Below are 24,055 nucleotides of genomic sequence, written 5' to 3'. Positions count from 1 at the left end.
TCTGACTCAGGGTTTCAATCACCAGGGCATGTAATAATTAATTTGCATGCTGCCAAGAGAGCAATTTATGCCTCCCTTTAGGTCAGATGTGCGTTGGTGGACTTTGGGAGAAGACTAGGAAGTACCAGACTCTTGTGGCTATAAGTCAAAGAAAGTAAGAGTCAGTAACTCTGTGATCACTCATTTTCATGGTAAAAACACAATAGGGATACTTCTAATATAACTGTAATGAGGACACAAATCCAATTATATGGCAATGATTTTAATGAAAATGCAGTCGAGTGCTGCAGAAACAGGAGTCTTTATATCCCAAAGATTGCAATCTTGCAAGACTTTTTCACATGAACTGTGGCACGCAGAGATGGCTGCTGGCTCTAACAAAAGGCAGCGCTTTTAATTTGTCAGTTTTCTCCTTGGCATGGTTTGCCGCAGGATTGTACAATAATCCCGAGTCGGTATATTTTTAGATACACATTTTAAAGAACCCCCAGAAAATAAATACAGGGATACGGCACTTTAGAAACAGTGGTGGACCCAGTTTTAAACCTGAATAGAGAAAGAGTTAAAATATACAGTATGTGAGGATTTCAGAATGCATTAGTTACGGTGATCATTTAGGAGGACCAACTTTTTCAAAAGCAGCACAGCCAAAGAATGGGGGTGGTTGTTCTTCTGAGATGCTCCAGGAGAGCCAAGTGAGATACTACAGCAAATGTATGGCTGCTGCCAGAAACAACAACCAGCCATTTGTCTCCCTCCTTCCATCACCCTAATACCAAGTTCAAAGTGCTGGTTTTAAGCTATAAAGCCTTAAATGGCTCAGGACCGCGATACCTCAAGGACTGCCTCTTTCCATATGAAGCTACCTGGACCCTGAGATCATCTTCTGAGCCCCTCCTACATGTGCCTTCTCCTCGAGAGGTCCGGAGGGAGGCAACATAAGAACGGGGCCTTCTCTGCAGTGGCTCCCCATCTGTGGAATGCTCTCCCCAGGGAAGCTCTCCTGGCGCCTTCATTATACAGCTTTAGGCGCCAGGCAAAAATGTTCATTTTTAACCAGGCCTTTGGTTGACCTGATTGACATCCTATACCCTTTTTAAAATGTGGCTCTTCTTGTGGGGGTGTTATTGGGTTATTGTTTTATTTTAATTTTATATATTGTGATCTTTTCTGTGAACCGCCCTGAGACCTCCGGGGATAGGGCGGTCTTTAAATTCAAAACAAACAAATGAAACTTAAATATATATTTGGTTTATACTGTATCCTTCAATGGATTCCCAGGATGTCTTTCAAAAAGTTCAAATTTTGAGGGGACAAGCTGTAGAAATACAGTAGTCCACAGCAGCTATCTGACAAAGGTTGATTCCAGGGCAGCCAGAGGCAATCTGATCCTAGCCTTGTTGATTTGGCACAGCCATCTTTATCAATCTCAATGAGATGACCAGCAACAGAGTCTCATGTGGTCCCTTCCAGCTTCACGATTCTATGTTTGCTTGGCTCATTTTCGTGTCGAATCTTGACCTGGAATGACCAGACCCAGAACCTGAAAGGTTCTGTGGCTGACATTTTGCAGGTAATGTAAAGGGACTTCTCTGTACCCCAACCTGGTTTCTTCCAGGTGTTTTGTATTATAAATCCCAATAGCGCTATACTTTTGGGAAAGCCAAAAGTATAGTCATTTTAAAAGGTATCATATGTGCTTTTAAAATGACTATACTTTTGGCTTTCCCCACTGATTTTATTGTTATTTAACCCAATGCCTATCATTGTGCAAGAAGCAAGAGAGGTCCAGTATACCTGAAGGAGCGTCTCCACCCCCATCGTTCTACCCGCACACTGAGGTCCAGCGCCGAGGGCCTTCTGGTGGTTCCCTCCCTGCGAGAAGCCAGGTTACAGGGAACCAGGCAGAGGGCCTTCTCAGTAGTGGCACCCTCCCTTTGGAACGTCCTCCCACCAGATGTCAAAGAGAAAAACAACTACCAGACTTTTAGAAGACATCTGAAGGCAGCCCTGTTTAGGGAAGCTTTTAACGTTTGACAGACCATTGTATTTTAATATTTTGTTGGAAGCCGCCCAGAGTGGCTGGGGAAACCCAGCCAGATGGACGGGGTATAAATAATAAATTATTATTATTATTATGCAATATTTTAAAATCAAGTTGAGCATGATTTGTTGACCTCTGCAAAGGCACCCAAATTGAAGATGCTCTGCTGTCTTAATGGTCTGTTAAGGTGCATGTCTGGGGAGATTAACCACTGGAGCTGTAAACGATGCATATTTACCTCTGTTTTGTGTGTTTTGTCAGTGCATTATCATCAGCGGAGAGAGCGGTGCTGGGAAGACCGAAAGTGCCCATCTCATTGTGCAGCATTTGACCTTCTTGGGAAAGGTATCTATGGCCTGCCATGGTAGCATGAATGTCTGTCAGCAGTGCAAAGTGCTGCCTGCGTTTGTCCACAGGGCTAAAATCATGCTCCCCTTCCCATCGTCTCCTCCAGCATGGCTGCAAGGAGATGGTTGGAAATGTCTGCTTCTGTTTTCAATTGGCCACAGTTTGAAGTCGGCTTGTTTTAGTCCCTCACCGTTAACATTAACTGCAGTTTGCCTGGGCTTTGATGTCACACTAAGCTGCAAAGCGATTAGTCAAAAACGGGAGCGAAAGATTCAGAAGTCCTCCTCACTGCTGTGCTGGGGGGAGCAGGAGGGGAGTGTGTGATCCTGGTGTTCTATTAGATTTGATCTCATAATGCTTAGCCACAGTTTAGCATTAGATGAAAACATTCCTTTCATGCAGTTCCACTTATAGCTCCTGCCTGATTGCAAAAGTAGGTGTGGTAGTGGTCTGGCCGGGAAAAGCAAGATTTGATAGGGTTGCAAACAACACGGGTGACTTGAGGGGTGCATCTTAAGGATTATTGGCAATGTCATACAAAACCTGTGGATTATAGGCATAGCTGTCAACCGCCCCTTATTTGGCGGGAAAGTCCCTTGTCCCAGCCAAATGTCCCACTGCTGTCCCTTATTGATGATGTCCCTTAAATTTCCCGGGTTTGAAAGGAAGCAGCTCCTCTCCCTCCCTCCCTGCCGGCCAGGGAGGAGGGAGACTCCAACTGTGTTGCTTGGCTGCGTTGCTCACCCAATAAGGAGTCTAAGAACGACTGGGGGGGTGGAGCTTGCATGCTTTGTGCCGATCAAATCGGCCGCGTTGCCTGGGGACTCGCCTTTGCTCAGCGCTTCCCAGCGGAGAGGTGACGGTGGTTTTCCTTGCTGCATCCCCTTTGCCGGGTTGCTGCGCTGTGGGAAACACCGCTTGAGGCTTTGTTTAGCTGCTGGTTGACTAAAATCCCTTATTTTGCCTGCTGATCCCTTATTTTTGAGGCTGCTGGTCCCTTATTTTCAAATCTGTAAGTTGACAGCTATGATTATACGTCTTTGGGGTAAAGAGATCTTCATGTTTTAAGAAAACTTTGTTCAGCTGGGGAATCCCTTGTAACCTGTTCCCGTCTGTGAAGGCTAGCAATCGTGCTTTGCGGGAGAAGATTCTCCAGGTGAACCCCCTGGTTGAAGCCTTTGGAAATGCCTGCACTGCCATCAATGACAACTCCAGCCGTTTTGGGAAATACCTGGAAATGATGTTTACACCAACAGGAGCCGTCATGGGAGCAAAGATTTCCGAATATCTACTGGAAAAATCCAGAGTTATAAAACAAGCTGTGTAGGTATAAATTTGAATATTTCGCTACCACCCACTCCTCAGCTAGAAGCAATTTTACTTTCCTAGAAAATACACACACGTAGGGCAATATTTTCAATGCAATTTCTTCCAAGCAAGAGGCATTATCACAGATCAAGCATACCGTATTTTTCCGTGTATAAGAGCCCCTCCCCTCCTGATTTCTAAGCTTATTTTAGAGTAAAAAAGCCTAGTCTTATACACGGAAAAGTACGGTACAATGGTACCTAGGGTTACATATGCTTCTGGTTACATACGCTTCAGGTTACAGACTGTGCTAACCCAGAAATATTACCTCGGGTTAAGAACTTTGCTTCAGGATGAGAACAGAAATCGTGCTCTGGCGGCGGCGCAGCAGCAGGAGGCCCCATTAGCTAAAGTGGTACCTCAGGTTAAGAACAGTTTCAGGTTAAGAACAGACCTCCAGAAAGAATTAAGTTCTTAACCCGAGGTACCACTGTATACGCAGCCAGGTTGCTCACCAGTACAAAACAACAACCCCCTGTGTTGCAAACTTAACACAACAAACAACACAAGCAACACAATGACCAGTATACTAGATAGCACTGCAATTCTTATTGCATAATATACATAATTTAGTATAACAAAACCAAAATGTGTACACTTGTAAATTCTCTAATATATTTGAAATCAAGTGAACACACGTCTGTCAATCTTTGAAAGTCCGTAGAAGTATAAAAAGTCTATAGTTGAAACAAAATAATAGATGCTATCCTGTGGGCTAAGCGGTAAAACTTTTTAGGCTTTCTGATAAAAATCAGATAACAATCGCCTAGCCTCCAGGACGGGGCACACTGATCCTGACCCGACTGCACCAGCTACTAATTAGTTTCCAGACTGAATTAAAAGTGCTGGTTTCGACCTATAACACAGTATGCTACTCAGGATCCCGGTACCTCAAGGGCCACCACTCTCTACATAAACCAGCCCAGATCCTATAGTCTGCATCAGAGGCAATTCTCCATGTTCTCCATGTTCCTGGGGAGGTGCAGAGAATAGCAACATGAAAAGAACTTTTCATGGGTGCCCTCCTATTTGTGGAATGCTCTCCCAAGAGAAACAGTGCGGTTGTGAGAATAGGCATACAGTCATACCTCGGGATAAATGTACTTCAAGTTAAGTATTTTCAGGTTGCGCTCTTAGGCGACCCGGAGGTAACAGAGCGCGTTACTTCCAGGTTTCGTCACGCACGCATGCACAGACGGTTAAAATGACGTCACGCGCATGCACGGAAGCAGAGAAACATGACCTGTGCGCACACAGATGTGCATACGTGGGTTGCGTTTGCTTCAGGATGTGAACAGGGCTCCGGAATGGATCCCATTCGCATCCCGAGGTACCACTGTATGCACAATGTATGTAGGTATATGTAATATACATAAGTTTGCACGTGTAATAAAAGTGTTGAATATAGAGGTATGACATATTTAATACGTTACTATATAAGCCATAAAAGTAACTTTTTTTTTCTTTAACAGAGGGGAGAAAAACTTCCACATATTTTATTATATATATGCTGGCCTTTATCACCAGAAAAAACTCTTTGAATATAAGCTGCCTGAGAAAAAGCCTCCCAGGTAACCCATTACTAATTTGATTTTAATGCCAGATGTAATTAGCTATTGATTAGCTGTTGCTTCCAGCTTGATGCTTGAGTTAGAATATCCATTAACCCTTCCCCAACCCTTAAGGAACCTTTGTCAGCCTCTCAAGCGGATAGATAAGATGGGAATTTGACCTGCGATGCTGTTTTGGCCAAGCCAGGCCCACCTGCTCTACACCTGACATCATGGGGAATATAACAGGTACAGGTACAGGGCAGGTAAAGGTGGGGCCTTGCAGTTCTGTCCAAGTGCCAGGCATAGACCTGTAAACAATGATGTACAAACACGCCTCACTTCACTTTGTTATTTTCTGTTGAACTGCAGTTGGCCTATTTTGCACAAGCTTGTTTTCCATATACCGTATTTTTTGCTCTATAAGACTCACTTTTTCCTTCCTAAAAAGTAAGGGGAAATGTGTGTGCGTCTTATGGAGCGAATGCAGGCTGCGCGGCTATCCCAGAAGCCAGAACAGTGATCCCTCTTGCTGTTCTGGCTTCTGAGATTCAGAATATTTTTTTTCTTGTTTTCCTCCTCCAAAAACTAGGTGCGTCTTATGGTCTGGTGCGTCTTATAGAGCGAAAAATATGGTACTTTTTTAAACTTTCGTTTTTAGCTTTAGTACACAGTTGTTGTTGTTGTTGTTATTGTTTAGTCGAGTCCGACTCTTCGTGACCCCATGGACCAGCGCACGCCAGGCACTTCTGTCTTCCACTGCCTCCCGCAGTTTGGTCAAACTCATGCTGGTAGCTTCGAGAACACTGTCCAACCATCTCGTCCTCTGTCGTCCCCTTCTCCTTGTGCCCTCCATCTTTCCCAACATCAGGGTCTTTTCCAGGGAGGCTTCTCTTCTCATGAGGTGGCCAAAGTATTGGCGCCTCAACTTCAGGATCTGTCCTTCCAGTGAGCACTCAGGGCTGATTTCCTTCAGAATGGATAGGTTTGATCTTCTTGCAGTCCATGGGACTCTCAAGAGTCTCCTCCAGCACCATAATTCAGATGCATCAATTCTTTGCATAAACCAAACAAAACCATGTAATATTGGCCCAATGCAGTTTCTTCCTGCCCTCCCTTCTTGTGACAAGAATATTAGACTGATTCTCCAACTTTGGCATCAGACTTGGTAGGTTGTGTGGGTGGTACTGGTTCTTAGTTGTGAAAGCCGGAATCCCTAACACTTCAGGAAAACATTCTAAATGTTTCACAAGCTACCATCTGCTGGTAGATGCTAGTCTGGCATTTTATATCAAGGGTGCTCTGAACATAATCTTATTTTTTAAAAGAAGAAATACATGTTTGTGGACTTTATGTATACCGGCAAGCTTTTTAAAATGTATTTAATTTTGTAATGTTTTATCAATGACTTTATTTACCAGATATTTACTCAAATAAATGCAACAAATTGAGGGGGAAAAAATTCTTTGGCGATCAGCCTTCTCTATGGTCCAGCTCTCACTTCCACATATCACTACTGGAAAAACCATAGCTTTAATCTCAGCCACCAACAGATCAGCTTTTCTTCCCTTGTTAATGAAGTAGCTCATGGCCCCATCACAAAATCATCTATGGCTGCAAACCTAACCATGTCTACTCAGAAGTAGGTCCCATTAAATTCAGGGAAGTTTTGATGTTTGATGTTCTACAGTGGTTTTATAATTTGTTGGAAGCTGCACAGAGTGGCTGGGGCAACCCAGTCAGATGGATGACATGTGAATATATTATTATTATTATTATTATTATTATTATTATTATTATTCCCAAGTAAGTGGGGTTAGGAATGCAGCCACTCTTGCCTCCTTGATTTCAAAGTTCAGTTTTAACTTTGCATCCCATCTCATGGGACAGTTTAATTAAAAGTCAATACAATTTCAGCAGGGAGGAGAATTTTGAATTTCATGTTACTTTTAAAACAAGGTTTTAGGGTGGACAAAAGTGAGCAGTCAAATCCGGATGGTTCTCCTCAGTTTGAAAATGGAGCTAGGACTTTAACTGAAGATCAGATCTACAAGTAGCAAAGATGCAACTTATTTCCATTTGAAAATAATTGTATTGAGAAATGCATTTCATTGGTTTTTAAAATTCACAATAGGAAGCAGATTAAGGGAAGGATCCATTGTAGCACTTTAATAATTGTTCTGTCAGTGTGTAAGCATTTTACCTTGCAAGATAACCCCCCACTTCTTCCCTCCCACATGCACTGTTCTGGGTCCATCCATCCCCGAGCCAATTTGGAGAGGTGCGGGGGGGGGGGAGAGGAAGGAAAGCCCCATTGCACTAGAGGAAGCCCTTGTGCAGGTTTCCGCTAGCAGGACTCATTAGCTGAATCTGTCCCCATGACTGCAATCCTAATCCCACATACCTGGGAGTAAGCCTCACTGAATTCAGTGGGATTTACTTGTAAGTGGACATAATTAGGATTGCAGTCTTAGGGTATATTGACTGCCTCAGAAACAATAAAAAGGAAGAGGTACCTGTATCGTGAATATATGTATCCTTTGTGCATAATGTGTGCATGTTTTTAAAAAGTTCTAGAGAACTAAATGGCTTTCGCAACAAGAGTCCTTGCTGTAATGGGGGTTGAAATCCACGCGGTGGTCCGTTTTTGATGGATTCCCTTGTGCAGTATTATGTTAGCTCAGTCGGTAGAGCAAGAGATTAAATCTCAGAATTGTGGGTTTGAGCGTCATGTTAGGCCGGGGGTTAGACTAGATGGGGTCCTTCCCAAATCCACAATTTTAAGAATATTCTCCCAACTAAAGAGACTTCTCCCCCTAAATGACCATCAGCTGATAGTCGCCTGAAGGGATCCTCTTTGCCTAATACTTGAAGAGCATCTTCAAACGAGGTTGTGCTTCAATGTCCTCCTTTGAAATGTGATTGATGTCAGTCACCTGAAATCGCTGTGACCCCAGATGATTGACAAGTGGCTAGTCCTCCCCACCTGTCAAGTTTGCTCACGGCAGGTAGAAGAGGTCGAGAGTTGGGCTGCTGGGCTAAATTGATTCCCCACCCTTTTAACTATGTGAATCAAAAATAAAACTAAGAGCTTTTTTTTCACTCTCTTGAATTGCATCTGCTTTGTTTTCCAAAATAGTTGGTTGCAGAGTTAATGGTACGTGTTAACATTATGCAAATAAACCCAAATGAATTGTTTTTAAATCTGTACATTATTATTACTTGGGTAATTGGCCTATAAGGACAGAGTTGCATTTACGTATTCCATTGTGTCAACTTTCAAGTGTGTGTTGTTGTTGTTTTCTACATTAACTTTATGAACTTGTCTGGTTTTATTGTCTAGAAATACCCATTTCAAAATAACAGCATCATGGCAACTCTTTGGACAACTACAGTGGCCAGTTTGCAGAACATTATAGGATAGGCAGAGAGGGGATAAAATCTCTCTCTCTCTCTCTCTCTCTCTCTCTCTCTCTCTCTCTCTCTCTCCCTCAGTTTGCACATAGGGTTATGTTGAATCCCCGTGAGGCGTGGGCTACGCAGTATCAGAAGAAGAAGATAGGTTTTAATTTCACCCCAGATGCAGTGCTTTTCTCTTCACTGTAATGGAAGAGTCATTCACATATATGGGAGTAAGAAAAGCAGTTTTCAACAAGGTTATTAGTGGCTAAAACTTTTCGATCTAGTTTTGTGAGGAAAGGAGGGGAAAGCAGGTTTCGCCTATCCCCCAGCTTGCTGTTTGTAGCCTTGCTTTCAGTGAAAACCACCAAGATGTTTGCTGCTTCAAGTGTGTCTATCAGCCTTTTGGGAAGGGCTGTAGATCAGTGGTTAAGTCTGTTCTGCATACAGAAGGTCCCATGTTCAATTCCAGCATCTCCAGGTACCTTGAGGTACCTCAAGCCAAATTTTTTCATAATTGTTTTTAAATAAGTTTATGTTTCTTGAAGTTAACCAAATCCCTAAATACTTGACCTTTTTATGGACTTCAATCTCAATATTTTGTTCTAACTCCGTTTTTCCCTCTTCCTTCAAATTTTTGACCAATAATTTAGTTTTATTCCTATTTACCGTATTTTTCGTCCTATATGGCGCACCGGCCCATAGGACACACCTCGTTTTTTGGGGGGGGAAATGAATAAAAAAAAATTATTCCCCCCCCCCGCCGCGGCTGCCGCCCCAAGCCTTGCGCACACCTGCCCGAAGCACGGGGCACCCTCCGGAGGGCTCCGCATGCTTCGGGCTGCAGGCTGCCGCCGGGTGCGCAAGGCTTGCAGACACTCGCCCGAAGCACGAGCTCCAGAGCTCCAGAGGGCTCCCCGTGCTTCGGGCAGCAGGCTGCCGCCCCAAGCCTCGCGTGGCAGGACCTCCCGCCGGGCGTGCAAGGCTTTCGGACACTTGCCCGAAGCATGGGGAGCCCTCCGGAGGGCTCCGCTTGCTTCGGGCAGCAAGCTGCCGCCCCAAGCCTCGCGTGCCCGGCGGGACCTCCCGCCGGGCGCGCAAGGCTTGCGGACACTCGCCGGGGCTGCAGGCTGTTGCCCTCAAGCCTTGTGAGCCCGCAGGAACTCCCGCCAGGCTTGCAAGGCTTGTGGATAGCTTCCTGAAGCCTGGAGAGCGAGAGGGGTCGGTGCGCACCGATGCCTCTCGCTCTCCAGGCTTCAGCGAAAGCCTGCATTCGCCCCATAGGACGCACACACATTTCCCCTTCATTTTTGGAGGGGAAAAAGTGCGTCCTATGGGGCGAAAAATACGGTAAATCCTGCCACTTCCCCAAATTTCTGAATCTTTTCTATTACTTTAGGGAGTGAAGTTTTGGGTTCTTCCACTGTTATCACTAAATCACCTGCATATGCTTTTAATTTAAACTCACTTTTCCCAGTTTTTACACCTGTGATCTCTTTGTCTGGTCTTATATTTCTGGCAAGTGCTTCCAGTACCAGGATGAACAATAATGGTGATAGTGAGCATCCTTGTCTAGTTCCTTTTTGAATCTTACAGTCATCTGTAATCACCTGGTTTATAATTAATTTTGCTTTTTGTTCTGAATAAATTGCTGCTATTCCTTTTAGAAATTTAGAACCGCATCTAATTTGTTCTAACAGCTTTGTCATGAATTTCCAATAAACATTATCGAAGGCTTTTTCAGCATCTATAAACATCATTGCTGCTTTCTTTTCATTTTTAGCCTTCAGGTATTCTATTATATTCTGAATATTTCTTATATTCTCCTTCATTTGTCTACCTGGTAAAAACCCTGCTTGATCTTGGTGTAGATACTCATTTTGTATTTTTTTTTTAATCTGTTGGCTAATATGTTTGCAAACAATTTATAATCATTGTTTAACAAGGAAATAGGCCTGTAGTTTTTGATTTGCAGCAAATCTGCATCTTGTTTTGGAATTACTGTGATATAGGCCTCTTTCCACATTTGTGGGATTTCATCTGTATTCAATATTTCATTCATGACATCTTTCAATGGGTTCACAAAAATATGGAACGCTTCACGAATTTGCATGTCATCCTGGCGCAGGGGCCATGCTAATCTTCTCTGTATCATTCCAATTTTAGTATATGTGCTGCTGAAGCGAGCACCATTCCTATGTTCTTATGCACAGCCTGATCCTCTGAGCTGTGGAGACCCAGCCTGGATTGCATCTAGTTATCATGCTAATTGTGACCATTTACAGTGGTACCTTGGTTCTCAAACTTAATCCGTTCCAGAAGTCTGTTCCAAAACCAAAGCGTTCCAAAACCAAGGCACGCTTTCCCATAGAAAGTAATGCAAAATGGATTAATCTGTTCCAGACCTTTTTTAAAAAAAAAACCTCCTAAAATGGCAATTTAACATGGATTTTACTATCTAACGAGATCATTGATCCATAAAATGAAAGCAATAAACAATGTACTGCAGTCACGTAATCAAGCAGTAGCTGAACTGGGTTCCACACAGTCACAAAACAACAACGAAAAAGAGCCACAAAAATGCAAAATAAATAGCAAAAACAGACAGACCTCAGCATAACACTCAAAACGGAAGTGTGGCACTTAAACTGGAAGTGTAACACTCAAAACGGAGCACGTTCAGGTTCTGAAAAAAGTTTGCAAACCGGATCACTTACTTCTGGGTTTGCAGTGTTTGGGTTCCAAGTTTTTGAGTACCAAGGTATTTGAGAACCAAGGTACCACTGTATTTAAGAAAACCTCAGAAAGGTTTACAGAAAATGAAAATGAAATACTAGCATAATCAACAAAAGACTGTTCAAAATAATACCCAGGGAGTGGCTTTATATGTTTGTAGATACTGCAGTCTAGACTGGAGTCATATCTTCCATTTGTAACATACTACTATTGCCACCAACCTTACGAATTTGCTTAAAGGTATATTTTTCTTTCTGTGGGGTGGATCCAGTGCTGGGTTTGCACCTTTGCAAGGTTGTGCACCTGACTTTCTCTAGACCCTTCCCCCCCACTACCCGCTACCCACTCCAGCCCCCCCCCCCCGCCAGGTTACTCCTGAGGTCTGAGAAAGCACCCAGAATAGTTTGAAATATGTTGCTAGAGGGCTGCAGCTGCTAGAGGGTGTAGGGAGGTCAGAGAAAATTGGGTGCCATGCCTTGCACAACTAGAAGTGCTTTTCACTAGTGCAAATATACCATTGGGTACAACCTTGTTGTTGTTGTTGTTTAGTCGTTTAGTCGTGTCCGACTCTTTGTGACCCCATGGACCAGAGCACGCCAGGCACTCCTGTCTTCCACTGCCTCCCGCAGTTTGGTCAAAAGGGTACAACCTACTGAGTTCAATTTAATTGAAATCAAGCTTTCATCAAGGCTTAATCTGAGCACAAGGCTCAGCTCCCAAACCCTTTTTCAATTTTGTGGTTCGGCTCTCCAAAGAATGAATCTGAGAGTGTCTCTGTGTGCGTGCAAAGTGTTTTATTTACTGCGAATTTCCAATGACCTTACAAATGTAGAGTGCCCAAGAAGGACTTCTGTACCTGTTGGGTTTGTCTTCTAGACAGCCTCCAGCATCAACACCTTCCTTTTCAGGAATGAAGAATGAATCTTATCTCTTTTTTATTTAGGTATATTGATAATGACACAGGAAGGGTGATGCATGACATTATTAGTAAAGAATCCTATGGGACACAGTTTGAAGCAATTCAGCATTGCTTCAGGATCATAGGGTTTACGGATGAGGTAAGTAGTGACTTTTCCATCTGCTGCCACAAAGATACTTGTCTTGCTCCAGAAGGCGGCAGGAATTCAGCCATGCTGAGGGAGCCTGTCTTGGTGCCTGGTTGCACCCCTCTCAGAATTTTGCACCTGGGGCCACTGCCCCTCTGGCCCTCCCATACTACGCCACCGGTTACATCCTCCGTCTGCAGAGTGTGGGTGGGCTTCGAAGTGTTGAGTCTGAAGTCTACTGATGCTTAGAGTTCTGACTTCTGAAGAGTTCTTGCCCTTCCTGTTGTTTGCAGGAAGTGCACTCAGTGTACCGAATTCTGGCTGGGATCTTAAATACAGGAAATATTGAATTTGCCGCCATTTCCTCACAACATCAAACGGATAAAAGCGAAGTGCCCAATGCCGAAGCCTTAGATAATGGTAAATATTGGCGGGAATTGTACTTCAGAGGACTTTTGTAGGGCAGGGATGGGGAACCTGTGGCCTTCTAGGTGTTGTCGGACTACGACTCCCATCATTCCTGACAGTTAGCCGTGCTAGCTGGGGCTGATGGGAAATGGAGTCCAGCAACGGCCACAGGTTAGCCAGCCCTGCAGTAGTAGAATATGCATAAGAAAAGACCCGTTTCACACAAGATGTCTGCCAAGGCCAACAGCTCCCATCTCATCCCGACATGTCTGTGTGTCCTCTTTCAGCCGCTGCCCTACTGAGTATTGGCTCAGAGGAACTCCAGGAAGCTCTCACCTCTCACTGCGTTGTGACACGAGGCGAGACTATTATCCGGACAAACACTGTAGACAAAGCAGCCGATGTACGGGATGCCATGTCAAAGGCACTTTATGGCCGACTCTTCAGCTGGATCGTAAATCGCATTAATACCCTGCTGCAGCCTGATAAAAATATATGGCAAGTCCACACATCAACAAGCAGCGTGTGTGCTGGTGGAGTCTTCTGTGTCTATATATTTCTTTTTCTTTTACGGGGAGGAATTTACTGTTTGTTTTAGATAATGCCTCTAAATGGCCTCCGTGCTGTGATTCTGCATTTTTTGTTTCCAGGACGTTAACTCCAGTGTTTTCGAAGAGTTGGCTAGGATTTAACCAAGTAGGTCAATGGGGATCAGTGTGGGGTTAAAATCCCATCAGCTCTTTGAAAATACATCACAAAGCGATGTTTTTAAAGTTTGTCTGTTTTATGGTGAAAAGCTACTGAAGTCCTTTTAGTGATAAGGCTATAGCGTACAAAACGTTTAACATGATGCGCTCACACTTAAAACTGTCGCTAAAAACTACCTAAGCTGATTTATCAGCTCATATACAAAGCTTAGCTGTGGGATGGACTGCAAGGTAAGTGGATTATGCCAATTGCATTAAGATCCCCAAAATAATAAAGTGGCATTTAGTGAGCTATTGAGAAATAAGGAATTGTGCTGTACAATTATTTTATGGGCATATGGAAACATTTAATTATATAATCTAGTGGACCAGTTCACACAGGCTTGAATGCAAGGACTTCGTGTGCAGTGAATAACTATAGTTTTGCACTTTCAGGGAGTGCAAAACGCGATTTGCATTTCCGCCAAGGCATTCTTCCTATATCTTTTCAATGCTGAGAGTCTTGCACAACTTTTTACAAAATTATTTTATTTAGTGTCATGCCTTTCAATAGTTTTCAAAGCAATAAATTGAACACAATTAAAATACAATATAAAGCAGATACTAGGGCTGAATTTGCATTTATAAAACTGGTTTCCAATGGTGTTTCAGTTACGGGTTTTGTATATTTTTCTACCCAGCAATGCCGAAAGCGGAATGAATGTTGGCATACTGGATATTTTCGGATTCGAGAACTTCACAAGGAACTCTTTCGAACAGCTGTGCATAAACATTGCAAATGAGCAGATCCAGTTTTATTTCAATCAGCACATCTTTGCACTTGAGCAGGCAAGGTTTACTTAATTACTGTTGGCTAGCTCTGTATCAATGTCTCTAGGCTAAATTTGGGGCTTGAGAGAGGAGTGAACTATAGGAGATGACTGGAACTTCCGAATTCATCTCCTCCTTTATATATGGTTAGAGTGATATTAGGTATATCTTGAGAGATAAATATTGCTTGGGGGGCTTCCCATATAAACTTAAGAGAAAAGCAATAAGGTGACTAATGAAATTTGTGTTGGTATTTTTATTTGGTTAAAGATAAAAAAAGATGGTGTTTAATAAAAGGAGAATTCCCTGCATGTCTGGATCCAGGTTTGGGGCAAGTTCTCTTTGGTGAGAGAACCCCAGCAGAGATTTAAAATCACAAAATAGTATGCATCAAGGTAAAGTTTGGAAATATAGGCTGTTGGACCTTTAAATCATCCCTGTTTAAGTTGCTTCCAGAGTTCCCCTCTTCCCTTAGCATAGAAAGAGACCACACATTTGGAAGTTAAAAATCATTTACTTACAAACTCTTTGAAGGTCAGATTCATGTGCTTTTCCAGGCAGCAGTATTAAAAAACACAGGCAGGAAAACTCAGGTTCCAAAGTGGTAAATGTTTCTAAATTATTTGTATAGAAGCAGAAAGATAGCTTGCTTAAGCCACATGGTCTGAGTTGGAGCATTCTTCATAGACCTTACTGGTAGGGTTCACGTGGTAGAATGGGAAGAGCAGAGGTCTGATAACCCTTCCTCCCAAGGTGTCCTAGCTATGCCTACTCTATGGTCTCAACCCCTTCATTCATTTATTAATCTTCAGAACACTGGTTATATACAGCTGCTTATCCTACAACTTGGACCCCAACGCTTTGGGCTTGGCACCTTGTAGCGGGTTTCACATGTAGTGTTTGTGAAAACAGAATGCCATTGCTGGGCACAACACAAGCATGACTGATCTCTGCAATATTTCAACAATATGAATGTTGTATAAGCTTTAATTATATGGAAATTAACCAAGGGGGGGAAATGTCTGCAAGATGCCTGGAAAAGGAAAAGGTGGCGCTGTGGGTTAAACAACAGCGCCTAGGACTTGCCGATCAGAAGTTCAGCGGTTCGAATCCCCACGACGGGGTGAGCTCCCGTTGCTCGGTCCCGGCTCCTGCCAACCTAGCAGTTCGAAAGCATGACAAAGTGCAAGTAGATAAATAGGTACCGCTCTGGTGTGAAGGTAAACAGTGTTTCTGTGCACTGCTCTGGTTCACCAGAAGCGGCTTAGTCATGCTGGCCACATGACCCGGAAGCTGTACGCCGGCTCCCTCGGCCAATAAAGCAAGATGAGCGCCGCAACCCCAGAGTCATCCACGACTGGACCTAATGGTCAGGGGTCCCTTTACCTTTACCTACCTTCATTTAAACATCTGATAAAATGTGTGTTGCACTGGTTTGCCTCGCTCTATTGTCACCTTTGTAAATAAATCACACTGGGCGAGAAGAGACAGCTGGTAGAGGTGACATTTAAATTTGCTGACTTTCATAAATCTTCCTCTAGATGGAATATCAGAATGAAGGAATTGATGCTCCTATGGTTGACTATGAAGACAACAGGCCACTCCTAGACACGTTCCTTCAGAAACCAATGGGACTACTTTCTCTGCTTGATGAAGAAAGCCGATTTCCCCAGGCAACAGACCTTACTTTAGTTGGTACGCCATGTCCAGCAATCCTTAACTGAGATTTTATATATACGGGGGGGGGGGGGGGGAGAGAGAAAGAGGGCCATAGATATTTTCATATTGCTTTAACTCATGACCATGTATTAAATCTCTGTTGCTTTGGTCAACCCATTAAGCTCCTGTGTGCTCTTCATGAGCTTTGCCAATTGGAATTTTCTCCATACAGCTCACTGCTTTTCGGTTTTGGTTTTAATTGATAGGGGTCTGTTATCTACTATGAGCACTGTTAATATTAGCTCACCTTGAAGACCCATAGGCGTTTCTGGTGTCATTGGCTTGGATCCTAGCTTCTGCCCCATGAATGGAGAAGAACTCTTCTGATGCATCAGAACTTTCCATCTTCTCGCTTCCCTGTCCAGGGCACAGCCCCCTTTCCCTCCTGCAAACCTATTCCTGGGGGTTAGGGGACTTGCACGCTTGTACCAGTTTACTTCTTTTCATGCTGCAGCTCTCAAAACATGTACACAAATTTTTAAACAGCAATCTGTAAAAAAAGTAAAGGAACAAATAAAAATGATATCCCTTCCCTGACTATAGCAGGAAAAGAGAATCACAAAAAGGCAGGGGACGCAGATGGTGCTGTGGGTTAAACCACAGAGCCTAGGGCTTGCCAATCAGAAGGTCGGCGGTTCGAATCCCTGTGATGGGGTGAGCTCCCGTTGCTCGGTCCCTGCTCCTGCCAACCTAGCAGTTCGAAAGCACCTCAAAGTGCAAGTAGATAAATAGGTACCGCTTCTGGTTCTCCAGAAGCGGCTTAGTCATGCTGGCCACATGACCCGGAAGCTGTACGCCGGCTCCCTCGGCCAATAAAGCGAGATGAGTGCCGCAACCCCAGAGTCGGCCACGACTGAACCTAATGGTCAGGGGTCCCTTTACCTTTACCTTACCCCGCCAATGGAAGCTCATTCTGCTTGTGCAACAGCATCTCTGGATGTGAATGGTTATCTCTGACCAGACCATTTCGTTGGAAATAGTGAGTTAAAGAAAAAGCATGGGGTGATTCACGTCACCATTGCCAAAAAATGACACGGTCACATGAAAGCATCTCCTTGAGGGCCCAACTGCTGTTTGCCGCATCCAGAAAAAAAATGTTAGAAAATCAGCATTTTCCACGGAAATTGAATATACAGAGCTTATTTGAGAGTAGCTCTGTACGTCAGACCTCACCTGGAGTACTGTGTCCAGTTCTGGGCACCACAGTTCAAGAAGGACACTGACAAACTGGAACGTGTCCAGAGGAGGGCAACCAAAAGGTCAAAGGCCTGGAAACGATGCCTTATGAGGAACGGCTAAGGGAGCTGGGCATGTTTAGCCTGGAGAAGAGGAGGTTAAGGGGTGATATGATAGCCATGTTCAAATATATAAAAGGATGTCACATAGAGGAGGGAGAAAGGTTGTTTTCTGCTGCTCCAGAGAAGCGGACACGGAGCAATGGATCCAAACTACAAGAAAGAAGATTCCACCTAAACATTAGGAAGAACTTCCTGACAGTACGAGCTGTTCGACAGTGGAATTTGCTGCCAAGGAGTGTGGTGGAGTCTCCTTCTTTGGAGGTCTTTAAGCAGAGACTTGACAACCATATGTCAGGAGTGCTCTGATGGTGTTTCCTGCTTGGCAGGGGATTGGACTCGATGGCCCTTGTGGTCTATTCCAACTCTATGATTCTATGATTCTATGATTCTATTTCGCAATGTGAAAAGTGGATCACTTTGCAGTGACTCTGGATCAAAAATGGTTGTGTGATTCAGGAATGGATTTGTGAGAGCAGCACAGAGATTTATTAATATTATTTTTGGCTACTTGTTCACTCTGTTGGCTTTGGCTGGCTCCCTACTAATTAAACAAAAACTGTTTGTTGCTACTCAGTTTATGCCAGCTGGTCAAACACTGGGAAATTTGCACAACCCACCCTAGACATCTGCTAATATTGGGACAACAAATTCTGTTTTCTACTTAGACTTCCTGCTCTAGTGGTGATAGCAGGAAAATAGACACTGGTGCTATTTCTGCTAATGTCTAAGCTGACTTTTTTTGACCTTACCCTATATATGTTAGTCAACTGTTGTCCTAAACCTAACTGTATATCAAATATGAAATAAATGTCAGGTGAAGAAAATTAATGCAGTTGCACATGACATGGCAAAATTATTCAATAAAGCTGGCAGAATTAAGAAAGTTTGATCTTTGTGAAACATCTGGCCATTCTAAGCTTCAAGGGCCAAGTTTGTGAAACATCTGGCCATTCTAAGCTTTAAAGGCCTCTCCCCTTCCATAAACTGCCTTGCCATCCTTAATGCAACTACAGCAGCATAGGCGTTAAGAGGACAGAAATGTGAAACAATTATTTGCACTTTTATTTTAATCTCTGGCATGTATTCAATGAACTGGGCCTTAGAGAAGCCATTCTTCTTCTCTGCCTTAATCCCACCACTGCCACCATCAGTACAATGGGGATGATAATACTGACCAACCTGCCAGGACTTCTACATACGTACATACATACATACATACATACATAGCAGGGAGAGCCAAGGTGGTACTGCCTAGATACTGCTGGACTCCAGCTCCTGTTATGATTGTACATTGGTCAGTTGAAAACCTAATACAGTCATACCTTGCAAGTCAAACAGAATCCATTCCAGAAGTCCGTTCAACTTCCAAAAAGTTCAGAAACCAAAGTGCGGCTTCTGATTGGCTGCAGGAAGCTCCTGCAGCCAATCAGAGGCCATGGAAGCCTCGTCGGACATTGGGGTTCCAAAGAACATTTACAAACCGAAACACTCACTCCCGGGTTTGCGGCGTTCAGGAGCCAAAACGTCCGAGTACGAAGGCGTTTGGGATTCCAGGTATGACTGTAAGGCTTAAAAAATCAGGACTCTTTCTAGGGGGGGAAAGTGACATTAAAGGTGTTGGAATTGTCCCTAAAGCTTGAAAAATACTGTGAAGTTTCACAGTTTTTATAATATGTTAACTAGTTGACCAAGAGTGGGGGAGAAGGACCTGTTGTAGTGTCAGGTCTAGAAGAACAAAGGGCCACACCAGTTTTATTTCTTTACCCTGAATGTTTTATTTTTGTGCTGCGCCCTGCTTTCTTATGCAGGGACTTAATTCTGTAGCATCAACACCAGTGCTCTTTCCCTTGGCTTTCCCCCACCCCGATCCAGTCTGGGGTTTGCCCCTGAACCCACAGGCCCCATGATGTACAGTGGTACCTCAGGTTAAGTACTTAATTCGTTCCGGAGGTCCGTTCTTAACCTGAAGCACCACTTTAGCTAATGGGGCTTCCAGCTGCCGCTGCGCCGCCGGAGCACGATTTCTGTTCTCATCCTGAAGCAAAGTTCTTAACCTGAAGCACTATTTCTGGGTGAGCGGAGTCTGTAACCTGAAGCGTATGTAACCTGAAGCGTCTGTAACCCGAGGTACCACTGTATCAGCATCCCCACCAGCACCACAACAAGTGTTGACAACCTTGTTTTACAGGCCTTGCTCAAGCTTGGCAAGGGACTTTGGCAAAAAACACACAACACAACACAACACAACACAACCCAAGGACAACACACCTTCTCCCTTCAGGCATCACTCACTACTGACTCTCTGAATTTCCAGAATCTTATACTTATAGCTTGTAGTAGGGCTGTGAGTAGTTCTAGAGATATATCCTAAATGTTGTAGCTTTGCTTTGTAAAGAAAAAAGTAAGGCAAAATAAGACGGATATTGGCAACCTCTGCTGGCAGTCCTCCTGTAGCTGTCCGTAAATAGCTGGGAAGTGGTAGGAGGGTGACAGAAATGCGAGGGGAAAGTGACTTACCTGTTAGTTCGCTAGGATAATTCCTTTTCAAAGCAAACAGAAAGAAAGAACAAAAGAGTCGTGAGAGATGTCAAGGAAAGAAGTGTGGGCTGCCGCCATTACTGCAAAGGAAAACAACATAGTTTGGATATGTGGGCAGGAAGCATCCACACATAATTGCCAAGGCCCGTCTGTGGTTCAGAGAATGGACTAGTAATTATGTTTCCTCTTCTTTAAACGATTAGATAAATTTGAAGATAATTTACGATGCAAGTACTTCTGGAGACCCAAGCGAGTGGAGCTGTGTTTTGGCATTCAACACTACGCTGGAAAGGTAGGCGCTATATATAACTTGACACAAGTTCAAATGCAGTATATGATCCAGTTTCTCTTAAAGTGCTTTCGGATTCTCTTTAACGTTTTAAATGTGTTTGTATTTCAAAATCTAGAAACTCTGTTTTAAAAAACCCCAAAATAAAACACCATGATAGCAGTGTTTGACGATGTTCTAATCTCTACTGTCATGGTCTGGGGCAAGAAACATCTGGTGCCTTGCATCCATTTTGAGCCTACAGCAGGCTCTCTCAGGCCATTGACCTATCTGAACACACACACACTAGCTTTTGACATTTGATATTTGTGTGGCTTTTGTGGGGCCACCTCTATTGTTTTATGTATATTCCTTAGTTTGTTTTAAATCAGGCATCCCCAAACTTGGCCCTCCATCTGTTTTGGGACTACAGTTCCCAGCATCCCTGACCACTGGTCCTGTTAGCTAGGGATGATGGGAGTTGTAGTCCCAAAACATCTGGAGGGCCAAGTTTGGGGATGCCTGTTTTAAATGGATTTCAAGATTATATGGTTGTAACTCACCCTGGGACCTTGTGATGAAGGGCAGGTGAGAAATTCCTTAAATAAAACAATAAAAAATTTTATAACGGCTGGTTTTGCTTTTAACCTCTCATATGCTATAGGTGCAGTACGATGCTTATGGCTTCCTTGAGAAGAACAGAGACACTCTTCCTGCTGACATAGTGGTGGTCCTGAGGACTTCAGAGAACAGACTTCTCCAGCAGCTCTTTTCAAGTCCTTTAACCAAAACAGGTACTCCTTATCTTCTTCTTCTCTGGCGATCACTCGAAGACGAGTAAGATTGTCTTCCATAAACACGGTTTTAACAGTGAGTCCGTAAGTGACTGTGGAGGCCAACATAGGTTTCCAGGTGGGAGTTGATCACGGTGAGGGTTTGCCAAGCATGCCTTCCTCTTAGCATGTTTCTCCCTTGCGTCCTGAGTTTGAGCGTCTTCAAAGCCCATGACACCTTTGGTAAAGGCTGTTCTCCAGCTGGAGCGCTCGCAGGCCACTGTTTCCCAGTTGTCGGTGCTTATACTATTTTTTTTAGATTTGCCTTGAGAGAGTCTTTAAACCTCTTTTGTTGACCACCAGCATTACGCTTTCCATTTTTAAGTTCAGAGGTCCATTTCAGGTCCATTACCATGTTGAATTGCAGGATGGATTTCTGCTTTCAATGCGCATGCAGAGATCCCCTGTGAATAATAATTTGTCAGTTCACTTCTGTGTGAGGAAAAAGTTCAGCATGTGTGTTCCTGATGCATCCATGGAGCTCTTTCGGACATGAAAGTGAATGGGAAGCCCTTCCTTGTGAGTGTGCCAAAAAGAAAAAAGAAAATTCTCCTCTCTGTGGATTAGACAGCACAATTCTGTAACACACGCCACATAAAGATAACCTGTACATATGCTCACTGTTGGAAGCAAACAGAGTCTGTCAGTAACCACTGCATGGAAGAAAAATAGTTGACTTCACAGTAAAAGCCTATCTGTGGCATAATAGAAATGATATATGGTACTTGTAAAAATACATGATGGCTCGTAGGTCTAACATGACATTGTTTTAATGAGTTGAAAAGACCAAGTAAATCACTTGTGATTAGAGAAGTGTAATGGAGGCAAGTCCTACTAGGAAATTGTGATAATGAGAGAAAGGTATCTCACGTGTTTGTTGTTTAATAGACAATCTCAGGATCACTGTTTAGAAGATGTCACAAGATATTTTGAAACAAGCTGAAGAAAATAGCATACTAGCGTTTTCCCAGGCCTGTTTTAGAGTCTATTTTCCTCCATGTTCTCCTCCTGCACACGTTTGGGGCGTGAGATTATGCCTGTTCCTCTTCAAACATGCTAGACATCAATGTTCTCTGCAGGGACAATGCACAATGTGCCAGGGTGGCTGGATGCAAAAGGAGAGCTCTTGTGCTTTTAATAGTTGTGCAGAAAACAGATTTTCAACACATGTAGCTTTCACGGCAATATAGAATCATAGAATTGTAGAGCTGGAAGGGACCCTAATGGCCATCTAGTCCAACCCCTTGCAATGCAGGAATCTCAGCTAAAGCATCTATGGCAGATGGTCATTCAACTGCTGCTTAAAAAACTCCGAGGAGAGTCCACACCTCCAAAAGGAGTCCACCGCACTGTCGAACAGCTCTTACTGTCAGAAAGTTCTTCCTGACGTTTAGTCGGAATCTCCTTTCTTGCAACTTGAATCCATTGGTTTGCGTCCTACACTCCAGAGCAGGAGAAAACAAGCTTGCTCCCTCTTCCGTGTTGACAGCCCTTGAGTTATTTGAAGGTGGTTATCATATCTCCCCTCAGTCTCATCTTTTCCAGGCTAAATATACCAAACTGCCTCAACTGTTCCTCACAAGGCTTAGTTTCCAGATCCTTGGTCATTTTGGTCCCCCTCCTCTGCACACATTTCAGCTCATCAATATCCTTCTTAAATTGTGGTGCCCAGAACTGGACACAGTACTCCAGATGTGGTCTGACCAAGGCAGAATAGAGTTGGACTATTACTTCCCATGATCCACTTGATACTTCTGTTGTTGCAGCCTAGAATAGCATTAGCATTAGCCTTTTCTTTTCTTTTCTTTTTTGCTACTGCATCACACTGTTGACTCATGTTTACCTTGTGGTCAACTGAGACCCCTAGATCCTTTACACATGTACTACTTGCAAGCCAGGTGTCTTATACTTAATAGAGTGAGAGCCCTGCCCTCTTTTCTGCATCTGGTCACCCTAGGGCACATACAAATGCCAATACAGGTGAGCTCTAATTGCTTGTTATCTACCACGTGATTTGAGCCTGCACATCCTGGATTTCACACATGCACTCCATGTTCAGACATTATGCCTGTGCATGGGCATCTGGAGGTGCCAAAATTAAGACAGGTTCACAGGTGAGGCAGGAAGACACATTTTCGCTTTCCTGCTACATGTTGGGAGAAGGTAGAGGAGAGCATCATCTGAATGCATCCTAGATTTCTCAGGGCAATCTTCATTGTCACGGTTGGAGCCTTCACATTTCTGAAATCCCATTGAGAACAGTTGATGCCAAGGAAGGCTGCGGGATATCAGTTTGGATAGGACAGGTGCTTCTTTGTTGTGCTGATTCTTCCATAGAATTTGAGGGCTGCTGCTGCTGCTGTAGCAATGCAGGGCTTACAGAAATCTTCAAAGTATTGCCAGATTTTTCTTAACTGTATAGTTAACCCAAAGGGCTTGTAGTATTTGTGGTGCAAAGCAGAAAATCGACCATCAATTCCTGTGTGCAAAGCAGATTTATTGTAGAAAGTTTCTAGGGCGGGGGAATGAATCCAAAAAAAGCAAACAAGTCTCAACAGTTCATGTAACATTACACGCACTTCAGAACTCTGAACTACACATAATATAACTGAGATGTTTCAGAGCTCTGAAGTACATGTAATGTAATTGAAGCAAGAGCTCTGATGTATGTGAAATGTAGCTGAGCCAGTTGAGTCTTGCTTGTTTCTTTGGATTGAGATTTTTCCCCAGATGAAGAGCTTAGATATAGCTTGAAATGTATTGTGCTTGTTATCATGCCTTTCTGCAATAAATCTACTTCCTTCTTAATGTCACACTGTTGATTTTCTAATTTGTGTTGCTAGAGCCTGACCTTCTTGTCAGACTACCACGAATGCTTTCATAGGGCTGCAAACCTATTTCGTTTTTTAAAAGCTGATTAGTATGCTTTCTTCAGTGAATTGCATAGCCAATGAGTTTGCGAACACTTGTCTGAAATAATTAA

General features: G+C 43.5%; 1 protein-coding gene across 1 annotated transcript in view; it reads left to right on the top strand.

Annotated features, from left to right (window-relative positions):
* Positions 1-24,055, top strand: part of MYO3B (myosin IIIB) — a 296,654-nt gene that overhangs the window by 142,756 nt on the left and 129,843 nt on the right. Inside the window, exons 14-23 of the mRNA XM_080972245.1 lie at positions 2,306-2,389; positions 3,513-3,715; positions 5,233-5,331; positions 12,389-12,503; positions 12,785-12,911; positions 13,187-13,397; positions 14,287-14,434; positions 15,958-16,111; positions 20,175-20,263; positions 20,904-21,033. Of these exons, the coding sequence (XP_080828371.1) occupies positions 2,306-2,389; positions 3,513-3,715; positions 5,233-5,331; positions 12,389-12,503; positions 12,785-12,911; positions 13,187-13,397; positions 14,287-14,434; positions 15,958-16,111; positions 20,175-20,263; positions 20,904-21,033 (1,360 nt within the window). The remainder of the gene's footprint in view (positions 1-2,305; positions 2,390-3,512; positions 3,716-5,232; positions 5,332-12,388; positions 12,504-12,784; positions 12,912-13,186; positions 13,398-14,286; positions 14,435-15,957; positions 16,112-20,174; positions 20,264-20,903; positions 21,034-24,055) is intronic.

The sequence above is a fragment of the Podarcis pityusensis genome (assembly GCF_964106645.2).
Source record: "Podarcis pityusensis genome assembly, chromosome: 1".
Lineage (NCBI taxonomy): Eukaryota > Metazoa > Chordata > Lepidosauria > Squamata > Lacertidae > Podarcis > Podarcis pityusensis.
This window is presented reverse-complemented; position numbering and strand designations above follow the sequence as displayed.